The following is an 18271-nucleotide window of genomic DNA, read 5'->3' on the forward strand; positions in this document are numbered from 1 at the left end:
TTCTCTAGTTGATCTCTCAGGGATCAGTTTAGATGTGCTCAGTCAGCAACATTTGCCAGTCTAAAAAGGAGTCTTTCTGATGTATCATAAAATAAAGAAATGCAGGGGTAAATTAATACTTAAATGACTTGAATTTGTATTTTTATTAGAATTATTTTGTTATTGCAAAGCATTTGGTTTTTACTCTTTCCTTAGAACCTCATACTAATTTATCTCACTGGTCCTTACAGTATTTCACTTTATTCCCAGTTCTGATCCAAGTTCAGTTTCTTGCTACTTCTGATCCTACAGTGCTTGATTTTCATACTTCTTAAGAAAACAAAAAAAACCCCACTTCCATTCAGATGCCTGTAGCAAACTGGAAAAGAGCCACATCGGGCAGGGTGGCGGTAGCTCACACAACACTCGTCCCACCCTTCTTATAGCTCTCTTACCCTAGCAAAATCTGGTCTAACGGGTTTGAGAAGTCACAGGAGAGGATTTGCATTTCGTTTTTTTCCCTCCAGAGGGATGCCCCGCCATTCACAGGCCACTTCACAGGCCGATGTATCACGTTGCCAGCCGAAGATAGTCGTCCCCACCTGGCAGGAGGACGGAAAGAAACCCTGCAGGCCTTTGACCCCGCCGGGAGCCGCAAGAATCCAGCGTTCCTTCAGGTCCAAGTCAGCTCCTGACCTGAAGTAATGAGATGACATGGACAACGTCCAACAATATGGCCGGGTGTTCTGCTCCTGACTGAAAGGAAGTTAGGGTTTCAGAGCAGCTCCGGCTTGACACTCTGAACGAAATCAAAAGGTGCGTCCCAAGGAATGTGTACTTTCTACACGACTGACTCGACGGAAAAAGGGAGATCAGGGTTTCTTGGAAAATATGAGACTGGAAGAAATGTCCTTTTTTTCTTGTCTGATAAGGCACGACTGTATGCCTTTCGAATTCTAACGCTCCTTTAGATTTTTGTAGGACTATTATTGCCCATAAATAGATAAATAGATAGATGTGGTTAGCACTGTGGCTCGCACCTTCAGGATCCAGGTTCCAGTCCCACATCGAGACTGTGTGCATAGAGTTTTCATGTTTTTTCCAATCTTTTTTCGTTTCCTCCCACAGTCTAAAGACATGCACTAAAGACAGTAGTACAAATTTGTACAATTTTCAGTATTCGACCTGAACTTGTTGCTTTAAGCAAAAAATGTTCATATTAAAGGTGAAGTAGCTGGGTTAGGTTTTTTTTTTTTCAGTTCCTTCTTGTACGTATAACCTGAAAGATACTGTATGTAGAACGAGGGGAAAAAAACATGTTATCTAAATGGCATCAGCATCAGTTTATTCAGTGTAGAAAATGTGTACTTCCGGAACTCTGGCACACCCAGCTGTCAGTCATTTTAAAGAAACTATATTGGGGGTGGAGCTTTATGAACTAGGGCAGCAATCTTTAAAATGTCAAACACCCAACCGTTAGACTAAAGTTACATATTTTACCGTTAAATACAAATTAAAAAAATGTATAATTGTCTAAAACTCTGGTTCTTTTTAAATCCCTTTAACTGTTATAAAATGGTTGAAAAACCAGTGGAAATAGCTTATTTCCTCTTCATCAGGAAAAGTCAGGTTTCAATCTAGATTAATAATGCAGTCCCTTAAATGAGCAAAACATGTTGTTCGTGTTTGGGAATCTCTCCATAAAGTGGTGCTTGTTTCCATCCTCATGCGTTTGATTAGCCATGCGAGTGGGATAAGTGTATTCAGGTGCTTAGATTTCCTGTAAAAGTAAAAAAAAATAAAAAAATTAACTCTCAAATTAAGCTGGTATCCTAATCGAATTCATGCTAGCAGTGGAGGCCAGGGGTGACCATTGTATTCATTCCCATTTGTATGACCTCCGGTCAGCATCCACACACCACAGGCAATTTGGGAACACCAATTAGCCCAACCTGAGGAACATGAGAACATGCAAACTCCTTGCACACAGACCCGATGTGGGTCTCGAACCCTGATCCTGTAGGTCCGAGGCAGCAATGCTACCCACTACGCCACTGTGTCGCCATACAGTGCCATTATATATATTATATTATAGGGGATTATATAGAAAAATAAAGGGAGTTTTTACTCTCTTAATTGTGTTCTGTTATTCCGCACAATCAAAGGTCATGCTTTGACTTAAACACCCCTTGCAATAAAAGCATGATGTCTTCTTCTTCCAGCTGTTTGTGGGTGGCTGTTGTGTAAGGGAAGTAAAATATTTGGGGATGGGCTGTTATAATCTGGAAAGTAATCCAGTTTAAAGTGGCAACAGCTGAGGTATCAATGCAGCACATCACACACACACACACACACACACATATCCGCACAGCCACACCTTAAATCTGTGAAGCCGCATTGTATGAACGCCAGAGAATAACGACCAACAGAAAGCCCTCTTGGGATTCATCTCGTTGCTTATTAGCATTTGTGCCGTTTCTTTAAACACCTCTTTTAGCAAGAAACTGACCGGACTTGAGTTGTAGCATTAGCTCAATGGAAGCATTTTTAGTAAATGTTAAACAGGTGATGGAATGCAAGCAAGTACCTGAAACTCCCAGCAGACACTCACACACACACACAATCATGAATGACACGAGTTGTGGTGTGGAATGTTTGCCTGATTTATCTGCTGATCCCTTTGTACAAAAGAGCAATTTCTTTCACCTCCGCACAAGCTAGCTGAAACTCCTCTTGTAACCGATGACAGGTGTTTCTCAGAGCGGACGGACAGGTAGAGCTTAACAGACATTGACGGTTTTCAGCGGTGCTAAGTGTTTCTTTCAGAAATGAATGCGCAGAAAATTAGCATCGCTTGCCGTCTTAGCCGTGAGGAACTACACAGGATTTAGACCTCAGGCTGCGATAGCATTAACACTTTCTTGTCCTCATACCGTCGCTACATCTAAAAGCAGCATGTACATGTCTTTTAAAGGATTAGCGTTGTCAAATATCCTGGTGCTGTTTCCACCCCGAGGTTTAAAATATTACTTACATTATAACAGTTTTCCCTCACCAGTGACTGTAAAAAAAAAACAAAAAAAAAAAACTCAAACTTTAAACTTTTTCTATCCTGAAGGATTGTGGGAGACCATATTGACTACTAACACTGGAGATTCTTTCCATTAATATTAGCTAAAAACTCATCGAGCAGATTATGCACCTGCCGTAATTATGTTTTAATTTGTTCATGAGGCTCGAGTTTTGTGCATTTTCAGTTGCTGTAGACATTATGACATATTGGGGCAAAACACATTAATTGTTACAACTGTTAACTAATTTGATTGGTCTTATGTAATTCCAAGGGCGCCAATATCTATTATAACCATGCTTGGGCGTTTTAATGTGTGGTTTCATCACTCCATTCGTATGTGTCCTCCATGTAAAAATTCCACTTCCTAGTTCATATGGTTGCATATGGTTAAAATAATTAAAATTAATTTGAAATTAATCCATCGAAGTATAAAATAAAATTAAAAAAATATATATATTAGCAGTAACACAGTACAAATGAATGTGAGCTAGCTGGTCAATGTTCTATAATGTGAGTTCGGCTTTTTATGTATCTTCAGTATTTCCATTCATGACAACTGTAAAGAGGGGGACTTTTCATGTAACTCATCAATTAAAATGATATTATGTTATAAATTTATGCATAATTAGTGGATGTCTATTTTTTATTTATTTTTTTTCATTTAAGTCACAGCTGCATTGCAGGTGTCAAACCGCTAGCTGTCTGCTGTGCTAACCAGCTAACTGGAATCGTTGTACTTTAACTAAACAAAACGAAATGTAGGAGTTGACACAGACTACACATAGGGTATGAATGATGGAATTCAGTCAAATGCAAAATAACCTTAGCATAGAGCTGGACAATAATTCGATATCAATATATATCGCGATAGAATTTTTTAAAACGATTTTTATAAACGCATTTCCGATATTTCTAAATACATTTGAATATATATATATATATATATATATATATATATATATATATATATATGCAGTGGCGGACTGGCCATCTGGGGTACCGGAAGTTTTCCCGGTGGCTCGGCTCAGTCAGTACGCAAATATATATAAAATAACGAAAACCATAATATTGCATCTATTTCCTAATCATATGGATGAGTGCGTCGATCGCACGGACGCCACTGACAAAGAGCGTGTTGTTGCGGGAGAGAAAGGTTAATTTACGACAGCTGTTTACGGGAGTGTAGTCCAGTGTGGGAGATGCATTGTGGGTAATGAGGTCCGGTGTGTGTGAACGCGAGTGCGAGATGTAACCTGAGATATAGAGCTTGAGTTTTGTTTTCTTTTCAGTAGTTTTTAGTTGGATTTAAAAGCAGGATCCACTCGAAAGGTTGTACCATAACCTGACAATGCAGCAAATAAAAGAACGGGTACCGACCAGTTTGTCCTTCTCATCAGTACAAGAGCATGAATTAACGGGCTGTTACGCTACCACGAGCAACATTAAAATATAGCGTAGAAGCTAACAGTGTGTTTGTTACCGCGCGTGCGGTTGTATTGCCCTCCCTCATTATAAATTAGACACCTTCACTTTTAATTTACGGAGGGAGAGATATTGATCCTTTCTCGATGCAGAGAATTTCTTTGAGCAAATTAGTAATAATTTCAATTAATGAAAAGGAGGAAAAAGAAAAGGTGGCGCTGAAAGTTACACGAAAATAAGAAAAAGCTTTAGAGGTAAAGGCTGTGAATAAACAGATTCTGCCTATAACTGTAACTGGTCAGGGACAGTGAGGCTAGATCCAGGAGCCCATCACATCCCACATCATAATACACTGGCCCATTAAAGTAGAGATTAATTTTTAAAACCACATACTAGTATAAAAAAATAAAACAAACAAAAACGTAAATAAAAAAGTATCACTGAACATAAATTGGGTCATATTTGTAAAACAAAGAAACAAAGAAAAGAACAATAAGTTCATTGTTCAAAGTTATTCAGATCAGTGTAAAATTTATGTGATTTTGAAAGTGCTATACTATAACTCCACCTGGCACAGTTTCACCCGAGTTGAACAATCTGACTACATGCAGTGCCATGGAAAAGTATTTGCCCCTTTCTAGGAACCTCTAGAGCCTGTCATAGGGTGTCAATGTTCCGGCCAGAGCAATGTGTTTTTGTTGTTGCTCACTCTTTATTTATTTTAATATTTTTGTTTCTTTATCCTGGCTGAAGCAGTTTGTTTGTTGTTTCAGTTTATATGAATAATTAGCCTGTTCTAGTTTAAATGGAAATATATTATTATATATATATATCATATTGTAGCGTTTTTATCGCCGGAAAGGATGGTGGAGAGACGAGTGAGCTTATTTGCTGCCCAATGCAATGGCTGGGAGCACACAGCAGGTATGGCATGAGCAGCACCTTCACTCAGGAACCTACATCCAATTCAGCTTCAGCCTGAACCGGAGCACATTCCACACGTCACACACCCAACACACACAACAGGGCCGAAGCCACTAACCCAAACACCTTTCCCCATCATGGTGAACACACCGACATCCCCGCAAGGCATGCTGGTCGTCAGCCGCCGCCCCGCCCACGCCACACTGCCCCCACCCGAGCTGTGACCGTCCCTGGTCACCATGACGAACTTTGTTTCGGAGGCGTGGAGGCGGTCGGCGCTGGCGGTGGGAACGCCGGCGTCCTTTGGCAGGTGAGGGATGAACGCGAACATAGTCCTGAGGCGGTCCGGCCTCCACAGAGTTCGATGTTTCCCCGGCGTGCGGCTGGTAAGGCGCAAGACGGTCCCGGTGGAGCAAAACTCGTGCCCGTCCTGCCAACCGCCCCCGGTAGATGACATCGGAGAGCCGAGCTATTACCGTACAGGGGCCCACCCAGTGAGACACGCCCGGCCGAGAGCCCCCTCCTCCTCCTTCCGGAGGAACACACCCACACCTGCTCGCCAGCAGCAAAATCTCGCCCCTGGCTGTGAGTGTCCACGCCCATTCGCCCCATAGGTGCCCCCACCCGAAAGTCTTGCAGCGGTGCCCGCGAGCGCTGGGTGGGGCCCTTCTGCCTGGCGATGAGCGGTTCACAGTTCAGCTGTGAGACCGGCGGAGCGACTGCGGGTGACGCTCTGGGTGATGCAGTAACACGGCTGCACGCTGGCCCGGACGGCTGATCACCACCGGAGGGCCTGGAGGACTGCACGGGGGGAACGTTCTGCGTCGAGGGTTCTACGTCGACACGGCGCTCCACTCGCTCGCAGTACCGGCCACGCGCTTTGCTGCCCGGCCGGCGAGGTAAAGCGCCGGTGTTAGCGCGTAGATTTCCCGCTCGGTCTGCTACCGGAAGTTCCGCCCCCCGGGTGTGTGCTGCTAACCTGTCCGGCAACCTGGCTACCCCGAAGTGACCACGCAGAGTTCAGCTGGACAAGTTCAGCACCGCACCCGCTCTATCCAAAATGTCCAACCCCAAAACGCAGTCCTCCTCGACATTCCCCACAACGAACCCGTGGGAATAAGTTCGTCCACCCACCTGGACTCGCGCTGTGCAACACGCCCGTACCTTCACGTAGCCCCCAGCAACGGTGCGGATGTTGAAGGCAGGATCAGGCCGTCCGCAAACACGCTTGCTTTGCCCCAGTAATCCAGAGCGCAGCAGCGAAACAGTGGAGCCGGTGTCCACGAGCGCCCGCAGTAAGACGCCGTCCAGCACACAGTCGATGTAAAGCCCAGCGCGGCTTACCAAGCGTCCTCCCGGCGCTAGTTTAGCGGCTGCTGGTGTACGCTGTCCCTCAGGCCTGAGAACGTTGCAGCGGTAGTCCGGCGGTCACTGGCCTCGGCATCGACGCAGAATCTCGGAAGCGGTGTCGAGGCCTAGCCGCGACGGGTAGCCCTGTCCCCGGCTAGGTTCACCTACCGAGCGCCACTGAGCTGCGGGCGGTCGCTCGGCCCTTTCGCCGTGATGTGCCGCCATTATGGGCTCAGCGCGCTCGGCCTCGCGCAGCGCCTCCTTACGGTCACCCGCAACGTCCGCCTCCGCCCCGAGCTCCAGTGCCGGGATTTTCACCTCGCCGCTCCGCGTTGGTTGCCGTGGTGTGCTCGCTTTAGCGCCGTCGGGAAAGCGCTTCTTCTACTCGGCAGCCCGCTTGGATTTTCAGAAGGTCCTCCGTTGTGCGCTCGAACCCGTTACTCTCCATCCCACTTCTGACACCAATGTAGCGTTTTTTCGCCGGAAAGGATGGTGGAGAGACGAGTGAGCTTATTTGCTGCCCAATGCAATGGCTGGGAGTACTTTATTAGGCACACAGCAGGTATGGCATGAGCAGCACCTTCACTCAGGAACCTACATCCAATTCAGCTTCAGCCTGAACCGGAGCACATTCCACACACACACAACAGGGCCGAAGCCACTAACCCAAACACCTTTCCCCATCATGGTGAACACACCGACATCCCTGCAAGGCATGCTGGTCGTCAGCCGCCACAATATTATATATTAAAAAATGTGTCCTCGGCAGTTTTTTTCCTGAGGCTTTTTTAATTGTCCATATCGATATCGAAATTATATCGTATCGACCAAAATTAAGAAATATATCGTGATATAAATTTTTGCCATATCGTCCAGCCCTACCTTAGCATATACTGTAGGTTATGCTAACGTCTCAGGATTTGTTGGATGTTATCCATCTACCCACTTTTCAAACCCTTGATGGGGTCCAAACCATTGCACGGCATACAGTAAGCACACCCACTCACATACTCAGTAATACACACTAGGCAATTTGGATATGCCAATCAGCCTGAACCCCATGTTCTTGAAAATGAAGATCCCAGTAAAACCCCACCAGCCATGCAAACTGTGTGCACATGGACCGGAGGAATTCCATAAGTGATAAGAGTTTTGCAACAAAAAACAAACCCAACACCCAATAATAATCCAAAAGAATGAATCTCTATGCCAAGGCTAGTCCAAAAGAATGAAATGAATTTCCTGTATTTTGTTGTACTTAAGCTCAGAACTGCCCCCTGGTCCCTCCCAAGCATTAGCTTTTGTTGCATGTCGGCTCTCGACTCCTGAGACAATACGGTACAGCACTCCGTAGCCATTTCGGAGCGCATTGGGTTTCCTAAAAATGATGCTTATCACTGTCTGAGCTCCAGAGCAGCGTTTGGAAAGGGACCAAACTGCAGGGTGCGTGTTTCTTATTTCAGACTGCTGGGAGAAGAAAGAGACTGAGCAGCAGTCTAGGTATGGTTTTGTCTTCCCATGGGTTTTATCTGTTGACACGTAATAAAGTAATGGTCAAATTGGAAATCAATGACCAGGAGAAAAAGGTTTACCATTTATTGTATGTGGAGCAATGGTTTAATGTATTGCACAGTCTTTATTAGTCCTTCAGTTAAACTGAGTAACTCAGAATTTACAGCTAACAGATACAGACTTCAGGCTTTTCATCCACCTGAGTGACAAAATAAGAAAACAAAAAAAGGTTTGATGGCAGAGGTGGCAGCCTTTCGAGCACAATAAGCAATTGACCACAGACAACAGTACATGGGTTTGGTTTCAGCACCACAGGTGTGTGTGTGTGTGTAGTAGCTGAAGATGCATCACTGGAAGCGTTATCTCTTGTAAAGGAGTCTAACTTTACTCAGCTCGGTCTTCCAGTGTCATTTACTCAAGCCATTTGTTTGAGGATAGCATCAGGACCAACACAGCAGGTGCAATAGCTGACAAAAGACTTCCCAAGAAACAAGCACATGAGTAGATTATATAGAAGCAGAATAAAAAAAACGTGTACATAACTACAATTATGTGGAGTGCATTTTATATTTGAACACAGAATGCTCTTTTTCCTAAATATGACTCAAAACAAGATTGTTCCCGTGATGCACCATATGAACTAAAGTATTTGGCCAAGCCTGCAATGACATTGTATTCAAATACAGACACTTTAATATGGATTCTGTCCCCCTTTTGCAGCTGTAAAAGCTTCTGCTCTTCTTGTAAGGCTGTCTACAAGATTTTGGAGTGTTTTTGTGGGAATTCGTGCCCATTCGTTCTGTAGAGCATTGAGAAGGCCTGGCTCGCAATCTCGATGGGGTTAAGTTCAGGGTTCTGTGTTAGGTCTCCGTGTTCGGGCCGGTCAAATTCTTCCACACCGAACTCATCATACCATGTCTTTATAGTCCTTACTTTGTGCACTGGGACACAGTCATGTTGGAATAAAAAAGGGCCTTCCCCAATATGTTGCCACTAAGTTGGAAACATCACTGTCCAAGATGTCCTGGTATGAAACACCTGAATTCAATAATTAACAGGTTTGGCCAAAATAAGTGTATGTTTATTTGTATGTAAACATAAGCTGGGTTTGACTCTTGTTTACTGCTGAAGAAACAGTTTATACCCATACAGTAAATTCTATAAGAACTGGACAAACCCAAATAGGGACATTTATCTATGGAGACCAAAACCTTTTTTTGTACCGGGCTGTATACATGATTATACCTGTTGTAAAGTTGGGTATTTTAACATAGGGGTCTAAATTGACTTATTTTTTGGTGTGGTCATTTAAGCAACCACACGTCTTGGCACTTCTGCATTAGACTCATTCCTCAGAACCGGAGATTGCCCCTTGATCAGCACTTGATGTCCAAGTCCTGCAAAGAGTCCTGTCTCCTATTGGTGTTTGTTTGAAACATGGGAGGTTTTGGACCTTTCTAAAAGAAACATGACTCTAATAACTCAGGATGATCCACAGCTAGTCTTTAAGGCTTAAAACAGACACCTTTAGTCTACTAATTGATGCCTAGTGCTGTGGAATGTAGCTAAAGCCTTAACCTTTCAGAGTGGATTAAAAGCACAGCGTATGAGGGGCAGAAAGTGGACAAGAAGGCTTAAGTGACTAGAATTGTTCAACATAGTTCACTCAGGTAAGCAAAAAGTGTAGACATTTTCTTTCCAAGGATTAGTGAGGAATATATTAGGTATATATTAATTAGTTATATAAGGTATATATTAATACACAGTCTATTATGATTTGCGTCATTGTCTTTTTTATGCTAGTGCTATGGTTCTACTATATACAGAAAATGCAAAAAATAGAGGACGAGTGCTAAAAATCTATTTTATAGATTTGTATCAGTATCTTATTTAACAGCATTTATTTCTGTTTTAATTTCTGCTGCATTCTGGATGCTCCTTGATTTATATCTAATACTTTAAAAAATTTATAGGAACTGTTTAAGGTTCTTAAGCTTGAGGTCATGAACTGATGGCTGGACATCCTATTTCAGGATTTTCTGGTTGAGCGCAGAATTCATGTCTTCCGGGTTTCATTCAAGTCTTCCAGGTCTTGAAGCACCAAAGCAGCCCCAGACCATCACACTACCACCACCATGTTTGACTGTTGGTATGATGTTGTTTTTATGGAATGCTCTGTCTTAGGCGAGATGTAAGAATTTAAACAAAAGTCCACAGAATATTTGCCCAGACGTTTTGTGGATGATCAAGATGTTTTTGTTTTTTTTTGCCAAATGTGAGACGAGCCTTTGTGTTCTTTTAGGTCAGTCTCTTTTTTTGGAGAATCTTTCTTATTGTTGCCCTAACTGAGGCAAGTGAGGCCTGCCCGTTGTTCTGGGTTCTTTATAAGCTCATGGATGAGTCATTGTTGTGCTCTTGGAGTAATTTTATAGGTCTCTACTCATGGGATGGTTCACCACTCTTCCAAATTTTCTCCATTTGTGGATAATGGCTCTAACTATGGTTTGCTGGGAGTCCCAAAGCCTTAGAAATTGCTTGGTAACCCTTTCCACCTTCCAGACTGATGCATTGAATTCATTTTTATTTTTTTTTAGATCTTTTTTTATTCTTCACCTTGTCAGACAGGTTCTATTAAAGTGATTTCTTGATTCAACAAGTCTGGCAGTAATCAGGCTTGGGTGTGGCAAATTAAATTTAATTGGATTTCCAAAAATCACAGTTCATTCATGATTTAGCAAGGGGGCAATTAAATTTTCACATAGGGCTGGGTCTAGACAGCTTTTTTTTGTTTTAATAAATAAAATTTTCTTTTTATTCATGCAGGTTATTTTTTGTTTATTTTGTATTATTTTTGTTTGATGAAATCAATCCTTTAACTGTAAAAAAATATGAAAAACTAAACAAAATCAGTAAGGAAATACTTTTTCACAGCATTATATGGGTGTGATTGTCAGGCATCGACGTACTTTTGGGCATTAAGTGTAGCTCGTAGATTTTATTTTGAACGTTTTTTAATATGTCAGTGCTAATCATGTGAAGTTATGTAAAAGCTTAAGAGTGCATGATTGACCTGCATGACATGATGGGGGGAAAAAACAGCTACAGTATAATTCACTTAAACACAAAGCCCTTCACTCTGTTGCACTCACATCATCGCCAATGAAGTGCGAAAATGTTTTGATTCGGTACAACGCAAATGAAATCGGGTTGTCACTCATTTCCCTCGCACTCAGTGCAAACACTTAGTGTAGTTTTCCAGTAAGGGAATAAAAGCCAGATAGCAAAGTAAATATAATACTTTAAACAGTAAAACAAATACACTCCAGGAAGCTCGTGCCAAAGAATGTATTGTGATTATTTGACGTTGTGTTGGAATGCAGCCCAACTCCAGCCCATTTGTTTTGTCCTGGTTGATGCATTATGGTCCAGCGAGTCATATATTCAGTCTTTTTATACGTGTACAGAAGGATCACGATGCTTAAGACATAAAAAAGAAAGCAGGAAGTGATTAGCCTAAGCTGAGCCGCACAGATGCACAATCTGTCCCGGATTACTTTAAAGAAAAGCTGAAAGACTTCCTTTGTAGTCCTCTTCTAGGTTTGATTTTGAATCTCCGAAAAAAAAAAATTCGGTTATAAAATAAAATTTAGCAAAATCTTTTTACCTATCATGACAGGACCCTTCTGTTTGTTTTTACATCAGTTATACTTATTGAGATATTTCTCTAATAATGCATTCAGAAAAAAAGAAAAAATCTTATAATGTCACGTTGTCGCTCTTGCACGTGCACTTTATGTTGTCTCTCTTTTGTAGCTAGTTAGTTTCTGTTAATTTTTGTTGTATGCAGCGCCTTGGTCCTGGAGCAACGATTTACTGTGTACTAAACTGTATATGAAGCGACAATAAAAGCCTACTTGACTTGACTCGACCAGGGATCAGACGATACGATATAATCACGATACCTGGGTGCCGATTCGATCTGTTTTCTGATTATTTATCACATGATATTATATTGTATTTTATGACTATCCCAATTTAATATAATTTTTTTTGCAGATTTTGGTACAATTCCTAATAAACAATATAGATAATAAATAATAGGGGGACTGCAGCATTGTACTACCTCAGATTCACGCTCTCACTTATTGTCTATACTGCTTTGTCCTATTTTTTTTTTTTTATTTTTTTTAAATAGTCGCAGGAGGCCTGTTAATTGTAAACGCTAATTAACCTAACCTGCATGTGTTTGGACTGTGGGAGAAAACCGGAGCACCCAGAGCACCAAGCATGAGGAGAACATGCAAGACAAGGCAAGAACCGAACCCGGACCCTGAAGGTGCAAGGCGACAGTGATAACCACAAAGCCGCTGTCCCGCCACCTCAAATCCAAACACGGCCAAATTAAAATGAATTGAAAAAAAAATAAAATTAATGCATAAAGATTTTGGAGTCAATACTTAATTTTCCACATGGCGGAATCGTGATATGTACCTGAATCGATTTTTTTTCCTGTCTCTTCTCTACAAGAAAGACATAGCACGTAAATCTTATTCAGAATTTTCAGCCAAAGTGTAAGAATTTTTAATCTACGTCTAACACAACTTTTCCAGACATAACCTCAGCACTATGGTTTATTCTGGGTTGTTCCACTGTTAGAGATTTATTAAAATCTCCACGGCTTAAATCAAACCCAAAAACAGTATGAACGATAAAGACCTCGGTGATGCGTGAGGATCAGGAGACTGGCAGACTGCTGACAGTGACACCGATATAATGAGACGTAATTGCTGTAACAAAAGCATGGCTCGGTTAGTGCAGGTTTTTCCTGAGACACTGTGCTTTCTTCCATTTTCATTACACTGGGCAGAGTTAGACATTCACTGGTTGGGAGGCCTGAAGATAAGAGAGAGCTTAGTCGCTTAATAAGGGCTTATGTTGAGTGAGTGAGTGAAACGAAAACATGTGGTCATGTGCGAAACAGCCATGTGTACCAAAATGAGTGAAAGATCTGGAATTTTGTGAGTCATGTTCCTCTGGTATTGTCTGGTACGATGTCTATTTAAAAACACAGTTCAACTGTTCTAAAGTCTGCAACTTTTATATCAAATGTTTTCTAGTTTGTTTTCTATCCTTGATTTTGTTTGTGACTTTTTCACAGGTATCTTTTGGGATTCGGCCCAACGCAGAGCTGCATGTGTGAGCGTACACTCAGCGATGGAACCCTGGCCGGTCGTGGCCTGGTTCTTAATGCTGACTTTCATCGCTGACTGGCTCAAGACTGTGCGGTCAAGAGACTTTACGAAAAAGGACATTATCTTCCTTCATCCTTCTAGTAAGTATCGAAAACTCGAATAGTAGTAGTAGTGTTCAATTATAGATATTTATATAGGTTTGTCTCCCCAGATTACAGTTGTTAGCCATAGACAGAGATGATTAGTTAATTAGATAATTAGAAAATTTATGCGAGAAATTTAGCTTTACCTGCTGTTTAGTTTCAATTACAATATACAGTAACTGGGGGAAAAAAACTACACCATCTGTGTACATAAATCCATGGAGCACGTAAAGGGAAAATATGTAGAGAGAGAAAAATAAATAATAATAAAAGGAAATGATTGGGTAAATTTTTGCAAGAAAAACATTATAATTTCACAATTGCTAGACAAGCTGGAAGCTTTAACATTTTAAAATAATTCTGATAATTTTATAAAAATCTTAATTAAAAATGATGTTAATAAAAAATGTGTATAAATGTATTTTAGAACTACACTTTTCCAAAGTTTTAATAATTAATAAATATTAATTGTATGATAGGCTAATCTCCAATAAACTTTGCTAAAAATATGTGGAATCAAGTTATGCGTTTATGCTCTAGAATTGCCGTTTATATTACGCTCATTGAGGATCCAATTAATCACGAATGAGACTAAATTCTTACGCCTGATCATAACACGGGAGATTAATGAGAAAAAGATGAGAAATACTATAACATACATAACAAAGTTACACTAGCAAAATCATCATCACCATTAACAACATTTTAAATAGGAAGCATGATATGATAATTAAAAAAAATATACGCCAGTTTAAACTAACACTGATACTTAATAGTTAGGAAATATTGTGCTAAACTATGCTAAAAACAAATCCTAAGTGCTGCCTTTGTGTGCTAACGTTCTAACCAATTATTGGGTAGCTGAGACAGAATTAACCAATCCTATCGCAGAAGGCGGGATTTCCTAACAGATTTGCAATGGCTCTTTTTAAATGCATTTTAATATATATAAGAAAAAAAAATTATAATTTCTTTTAGTAGGATTGGGTGATGTGGAAAAAATCTTTTAAACAGACCACATTGTACATCAACATAAGGCATTTGGAATGGAAGACAAGATTTCACCCAAGCACAGAGCTTTAATATTAACAAGTTTGATATAAAATTCTTAACATCAACATATAAAAATTTATAAAATGTATAAATAGTTTTTATATTTGGTCTTTGTTATTTGACCAGGTATGCCCTAGAGGATGTTTATAAAGTTTAGAAGCTTAAAAGGTTTCTCTTTATTCTTTATTGGGTTGGGTCATTTTGTTTTTGCTGCCATTTAAGTGCTGTTTATGCATATTGCCATTATAACAAGGATAAGTGTGTCCAGGATAGACAATGCACATCAGGTTGTGGGCGGAGTCATCGCTTATTAATGAGAGTGGTTAACCTGCGTTTCCTTGTGATTAGACTCACCTGTTAATCATTACATCAGAGAGCATAAAGAGGCAAAAGAGTGTTGGATGTGTATGTGGCTAAGAGATCAAAAGGTCTGCATGCAGCGTTTCTTGGCCACAAAATGAAAAATTATTTAAACCAAAAATTAAAAATATAAAAAAAGACTTAGGCGGCACGGTGGTGTAGTGGTTAGCACTTGCACATTCAGGTTTCGGATCAGGATTCCCAGCCAGGTTCGATTCCTGTCTCTGTGTGCATGGAGTTTGCATGTTCTCTCTCTGTGCTTGGTGGGTTTCCTCCCACAGTCCAAAGACATGCAGACTAGGCTAACTGGCATTCCCAAATTACCCATAGTGTGTGTGTGTACCCTGTGATGGATTGGCCCCCTGTCCAGTATGTACCTCACCTCGTGCCCTGAGTCTCCTGTGCCCTGAGCCTCCCGCGACCTAGAGAAAATAAAAAAATTCATAGTAAACAAGAAATTATGTTAAAAGAAAAATAACAGTATAACAACTAAGAACATTCAAGTCTTGTGCACATAAATCCATTCAGATAAGAGGTTTAAGGCTTCGTTGCTGATTTATTTGGACTCAAACGCTTGTATAAATCTTTTAAACAGCTGTTTTTGAAACATTTCCCAAATGCAATTCCCATGAAAGGCACGATTCTTGTTCTTTTGAAGGAATCGCACACGATTGCCGTTTACACGTTTGTTCCCTTTGCAGTTTATTCGGTCATCTTTTACAATGCTTTGATCAACGTCCAAGAGGAACAGCTGCCACAGATAAGCATGAAAAATCCTGGCGCGGTTGCTGTCGAGTAGCGCCGTGGACGTGACTAGTGCTCCTTCTGTAACAGACGTGACAAATGAGTTCATCACGTCTCAGCTGGTAGTCGTGGTCCTTAACGTCATTTGGTTAATAATTAAATGGGACGCTTTCCGCCAGATCCTGGATGCCGGGCCGCTTCTGCTAGTCTCGTGTCAATGTTTGATTAAGTGTTTTATTAATAAACTGCAGTGTTAATCTGCCATGTTGTTCGTGTGAATTTGATTTTGAAATATGATTGACTTTGACAGATTTACTGCCTGAGCAGAAGTTGGTGTCGGGTATCTGCTGAGAGACAGAGCTTTTATGCCTGTATGTCGCTGATTAAACCAAAAGCTACAAAAACTGTCCTGTATTCAGTAAATGGTTTTGGTGTTGCTGAATTATTTAATCTTGTCTTTTATATCATAACTATCATTAGTACCTGTTAACAGGATAAATATTTAAAAGGTTAAAGCTGAAAATAATCTGATGAGCTTTAATGTAGTCAGTGATATTATTATTTTAAGTTCAAGGCCACATGCCTGTCTTTCTGTCCGCCGGAGCTCTCTGTCTAATTTATTAATCTGAAGAAATAAAATCTTGTAACGCCTCGTTTACGCTTAGTTGTACTTCTTTCATCGTCAGCCAAATACACTCCCTGTTCGGTAATCGGAGAGTGAATCACAGATGAGAAATCAAAAAAGTAGATCCGATAAAGATAAAGTTCTGCCTAAAAACGACTCCAGTGCACTTATACCACTTCAGTGCTGTTATTTCAGCAGTAAAAATATGGACTAAAAATATTCAGTTTAGCTTTTCTAAGTAATATCTATTGGTGCAGGTGTTTGTTTACGTTAAGCAAGTAACTTATTAGTAGCATATTTTAAAGTAAATTATTAAATCAGACACATAACATCGCTTTAACTCAACATATTTATTTCAATTCATGGTGTAGCTTTAACTTCAGGCAGATCTCAAAGTAATGAAAAATAAATAAATAATCATTACATTTTGTCCAACCAGTTTTGCATGATGCTGTGACCAGTGTTGGGGGACGTTACTTTTTAAAGGAACTAATTACATTACAAAATTACTGTCTTTAAAAAGTAATTAGTTACATTACGGGGGGCAGGGCTTGTAGGACGACTTTCTCTCTCTCTCTCTCTCTCTCTCTCACACACACACACACACACACACACTCACACACACAATAACAGATTGAGAATGACTGCTGTCTGACTCACAGATTGCATAAATTGTCTGAATAATAGGTTACATTTTTGAAAAAATAATATAGTACTTAAATGGCGGACCTTAACATAAACCAATAAAAGGTCTAACCAGTTTATATCGTAACTCTATCTAGTGATAATCAGTGCTAATCCTGTTTGATGCTCATCTGATGTAACATACTCTAACATACAGTATTTATTTAATCACAATAACCTTAAGACTCCTCATTGGACAGATTACAGATAGTAAGCCTAATTTGTAACACAGCCCGCACAGACGGATTTGTCTGAGCTCTGGATTGTACAAACATCAGTTTCCCTGACCAGTGCATTTTCCTGATGTGTCTGTTTCTTTGCCAGTGACTCAGTGAGCCTCTGATCTGTGGCCAAGTACAGACTCCAACATCAACTGTGTTAATACACACGAGCCAGATCTCTGTCGCTTTGTGCATGATCAGGCTCTCTAAAGGTGACTGCTTTGTTTTTCATCAGCATGGTGTTAGGATTTGCACTTGGAGATCTGTCAGATCCTAATTACCGTTGCAGTTATGTGAGCACTACAGAAGTTCGTGTGTCATGTACGCTTGCTGCCGAACTCTCCTCGGTTTGGCTTGTAAAGAATGTTGCAGTGTTGACAGATTTAGGGGCACCAGTGTTGATAAGATCACAAAAGTAATTGCAGTAGTAAGGTTAAGAGCCAGTTTAAAATATCTTTTGTAATCATTGCTTAAGAGTCTTAAGCCGGGTCTCCCGAGATGAGTGCAGTAGCATGTCTGCTTTCCAGAGCTGTGCTATTTAATCAATTGTTTGTTCGTCGTGTCAATTAACCGAACCATCAAGCCAGTTTTCAAATCAGAATTGATTACGTAAAACAATTATTTGGGTAAACTTAGAGACAATAAAGCCCCTTTTCCATTAAAAAGAACCAGGTGCTGGTTTATGTCTGGTGCTGGAACTGGTCCAATAGAGAACCTCCTAAGAACTGGCATTATTTTTCCATGGGCTTGAGAGTCACGTCATTACGTCACTGTATACGTCCGTATACATCTCTACTTTCCCAGGAATGCTAGCAACATTGTTGCCGGCAATAAAAAAAAGGAAATTACGAGCACAACAACAATGGTGAACTTCAACATGGCTTAGTGAGCAGTGCTCCTGGCTTTATTATTACTAGAAAGCATTTGAGCTGCCCATTGCATATTGAATCGATTAAAAAAATTTTTTTTTAAAGGTTACAGTCACAAAC

The 18271-nt window shown here is 40.7% G+C and overlaps 1 protein-coding gene across 1 annotated transcript in view; it reads left to right on the forward strand.

Annotated features, from left to right (window-relative positions):
* The window catches only part of lypd6 (LY6/PLAUR domain containing 6), a 34045-nt gene that overhangs the window by 10452 nt on the left and 5322 nt on the right, over positions 1-18271 (forward strand). Inside the window, exon 2 of the mRNA XM_053496876.1 lies at positions 13419-13592. Coding sequence (XP_053352851.1) covers positions 13475-13592 — 118 coding nt within the window. The 5' untranslated portion in view covers positions 13419-13474. The remainder of the gene's footprint in view (positions 1-13418; positions 13593-18271) is intronic.

This window comes from Clarias gariepinus, chromosome 5 (genome assembly GCF_024256425.1).
Source record: "Clarias gariepinus isolate MV-2021 ecotype Netherlands chromosome 5, CGAR_prim_01v2, whole genome shotgun sequence".
Classification (NCBI taxonomy): domain Eukaryota; kingdom Metazoa; phylum Chordata; class Actinopteri; order Siluriformes; family Clariidae; genus Clarias; species Clarias gariepinus.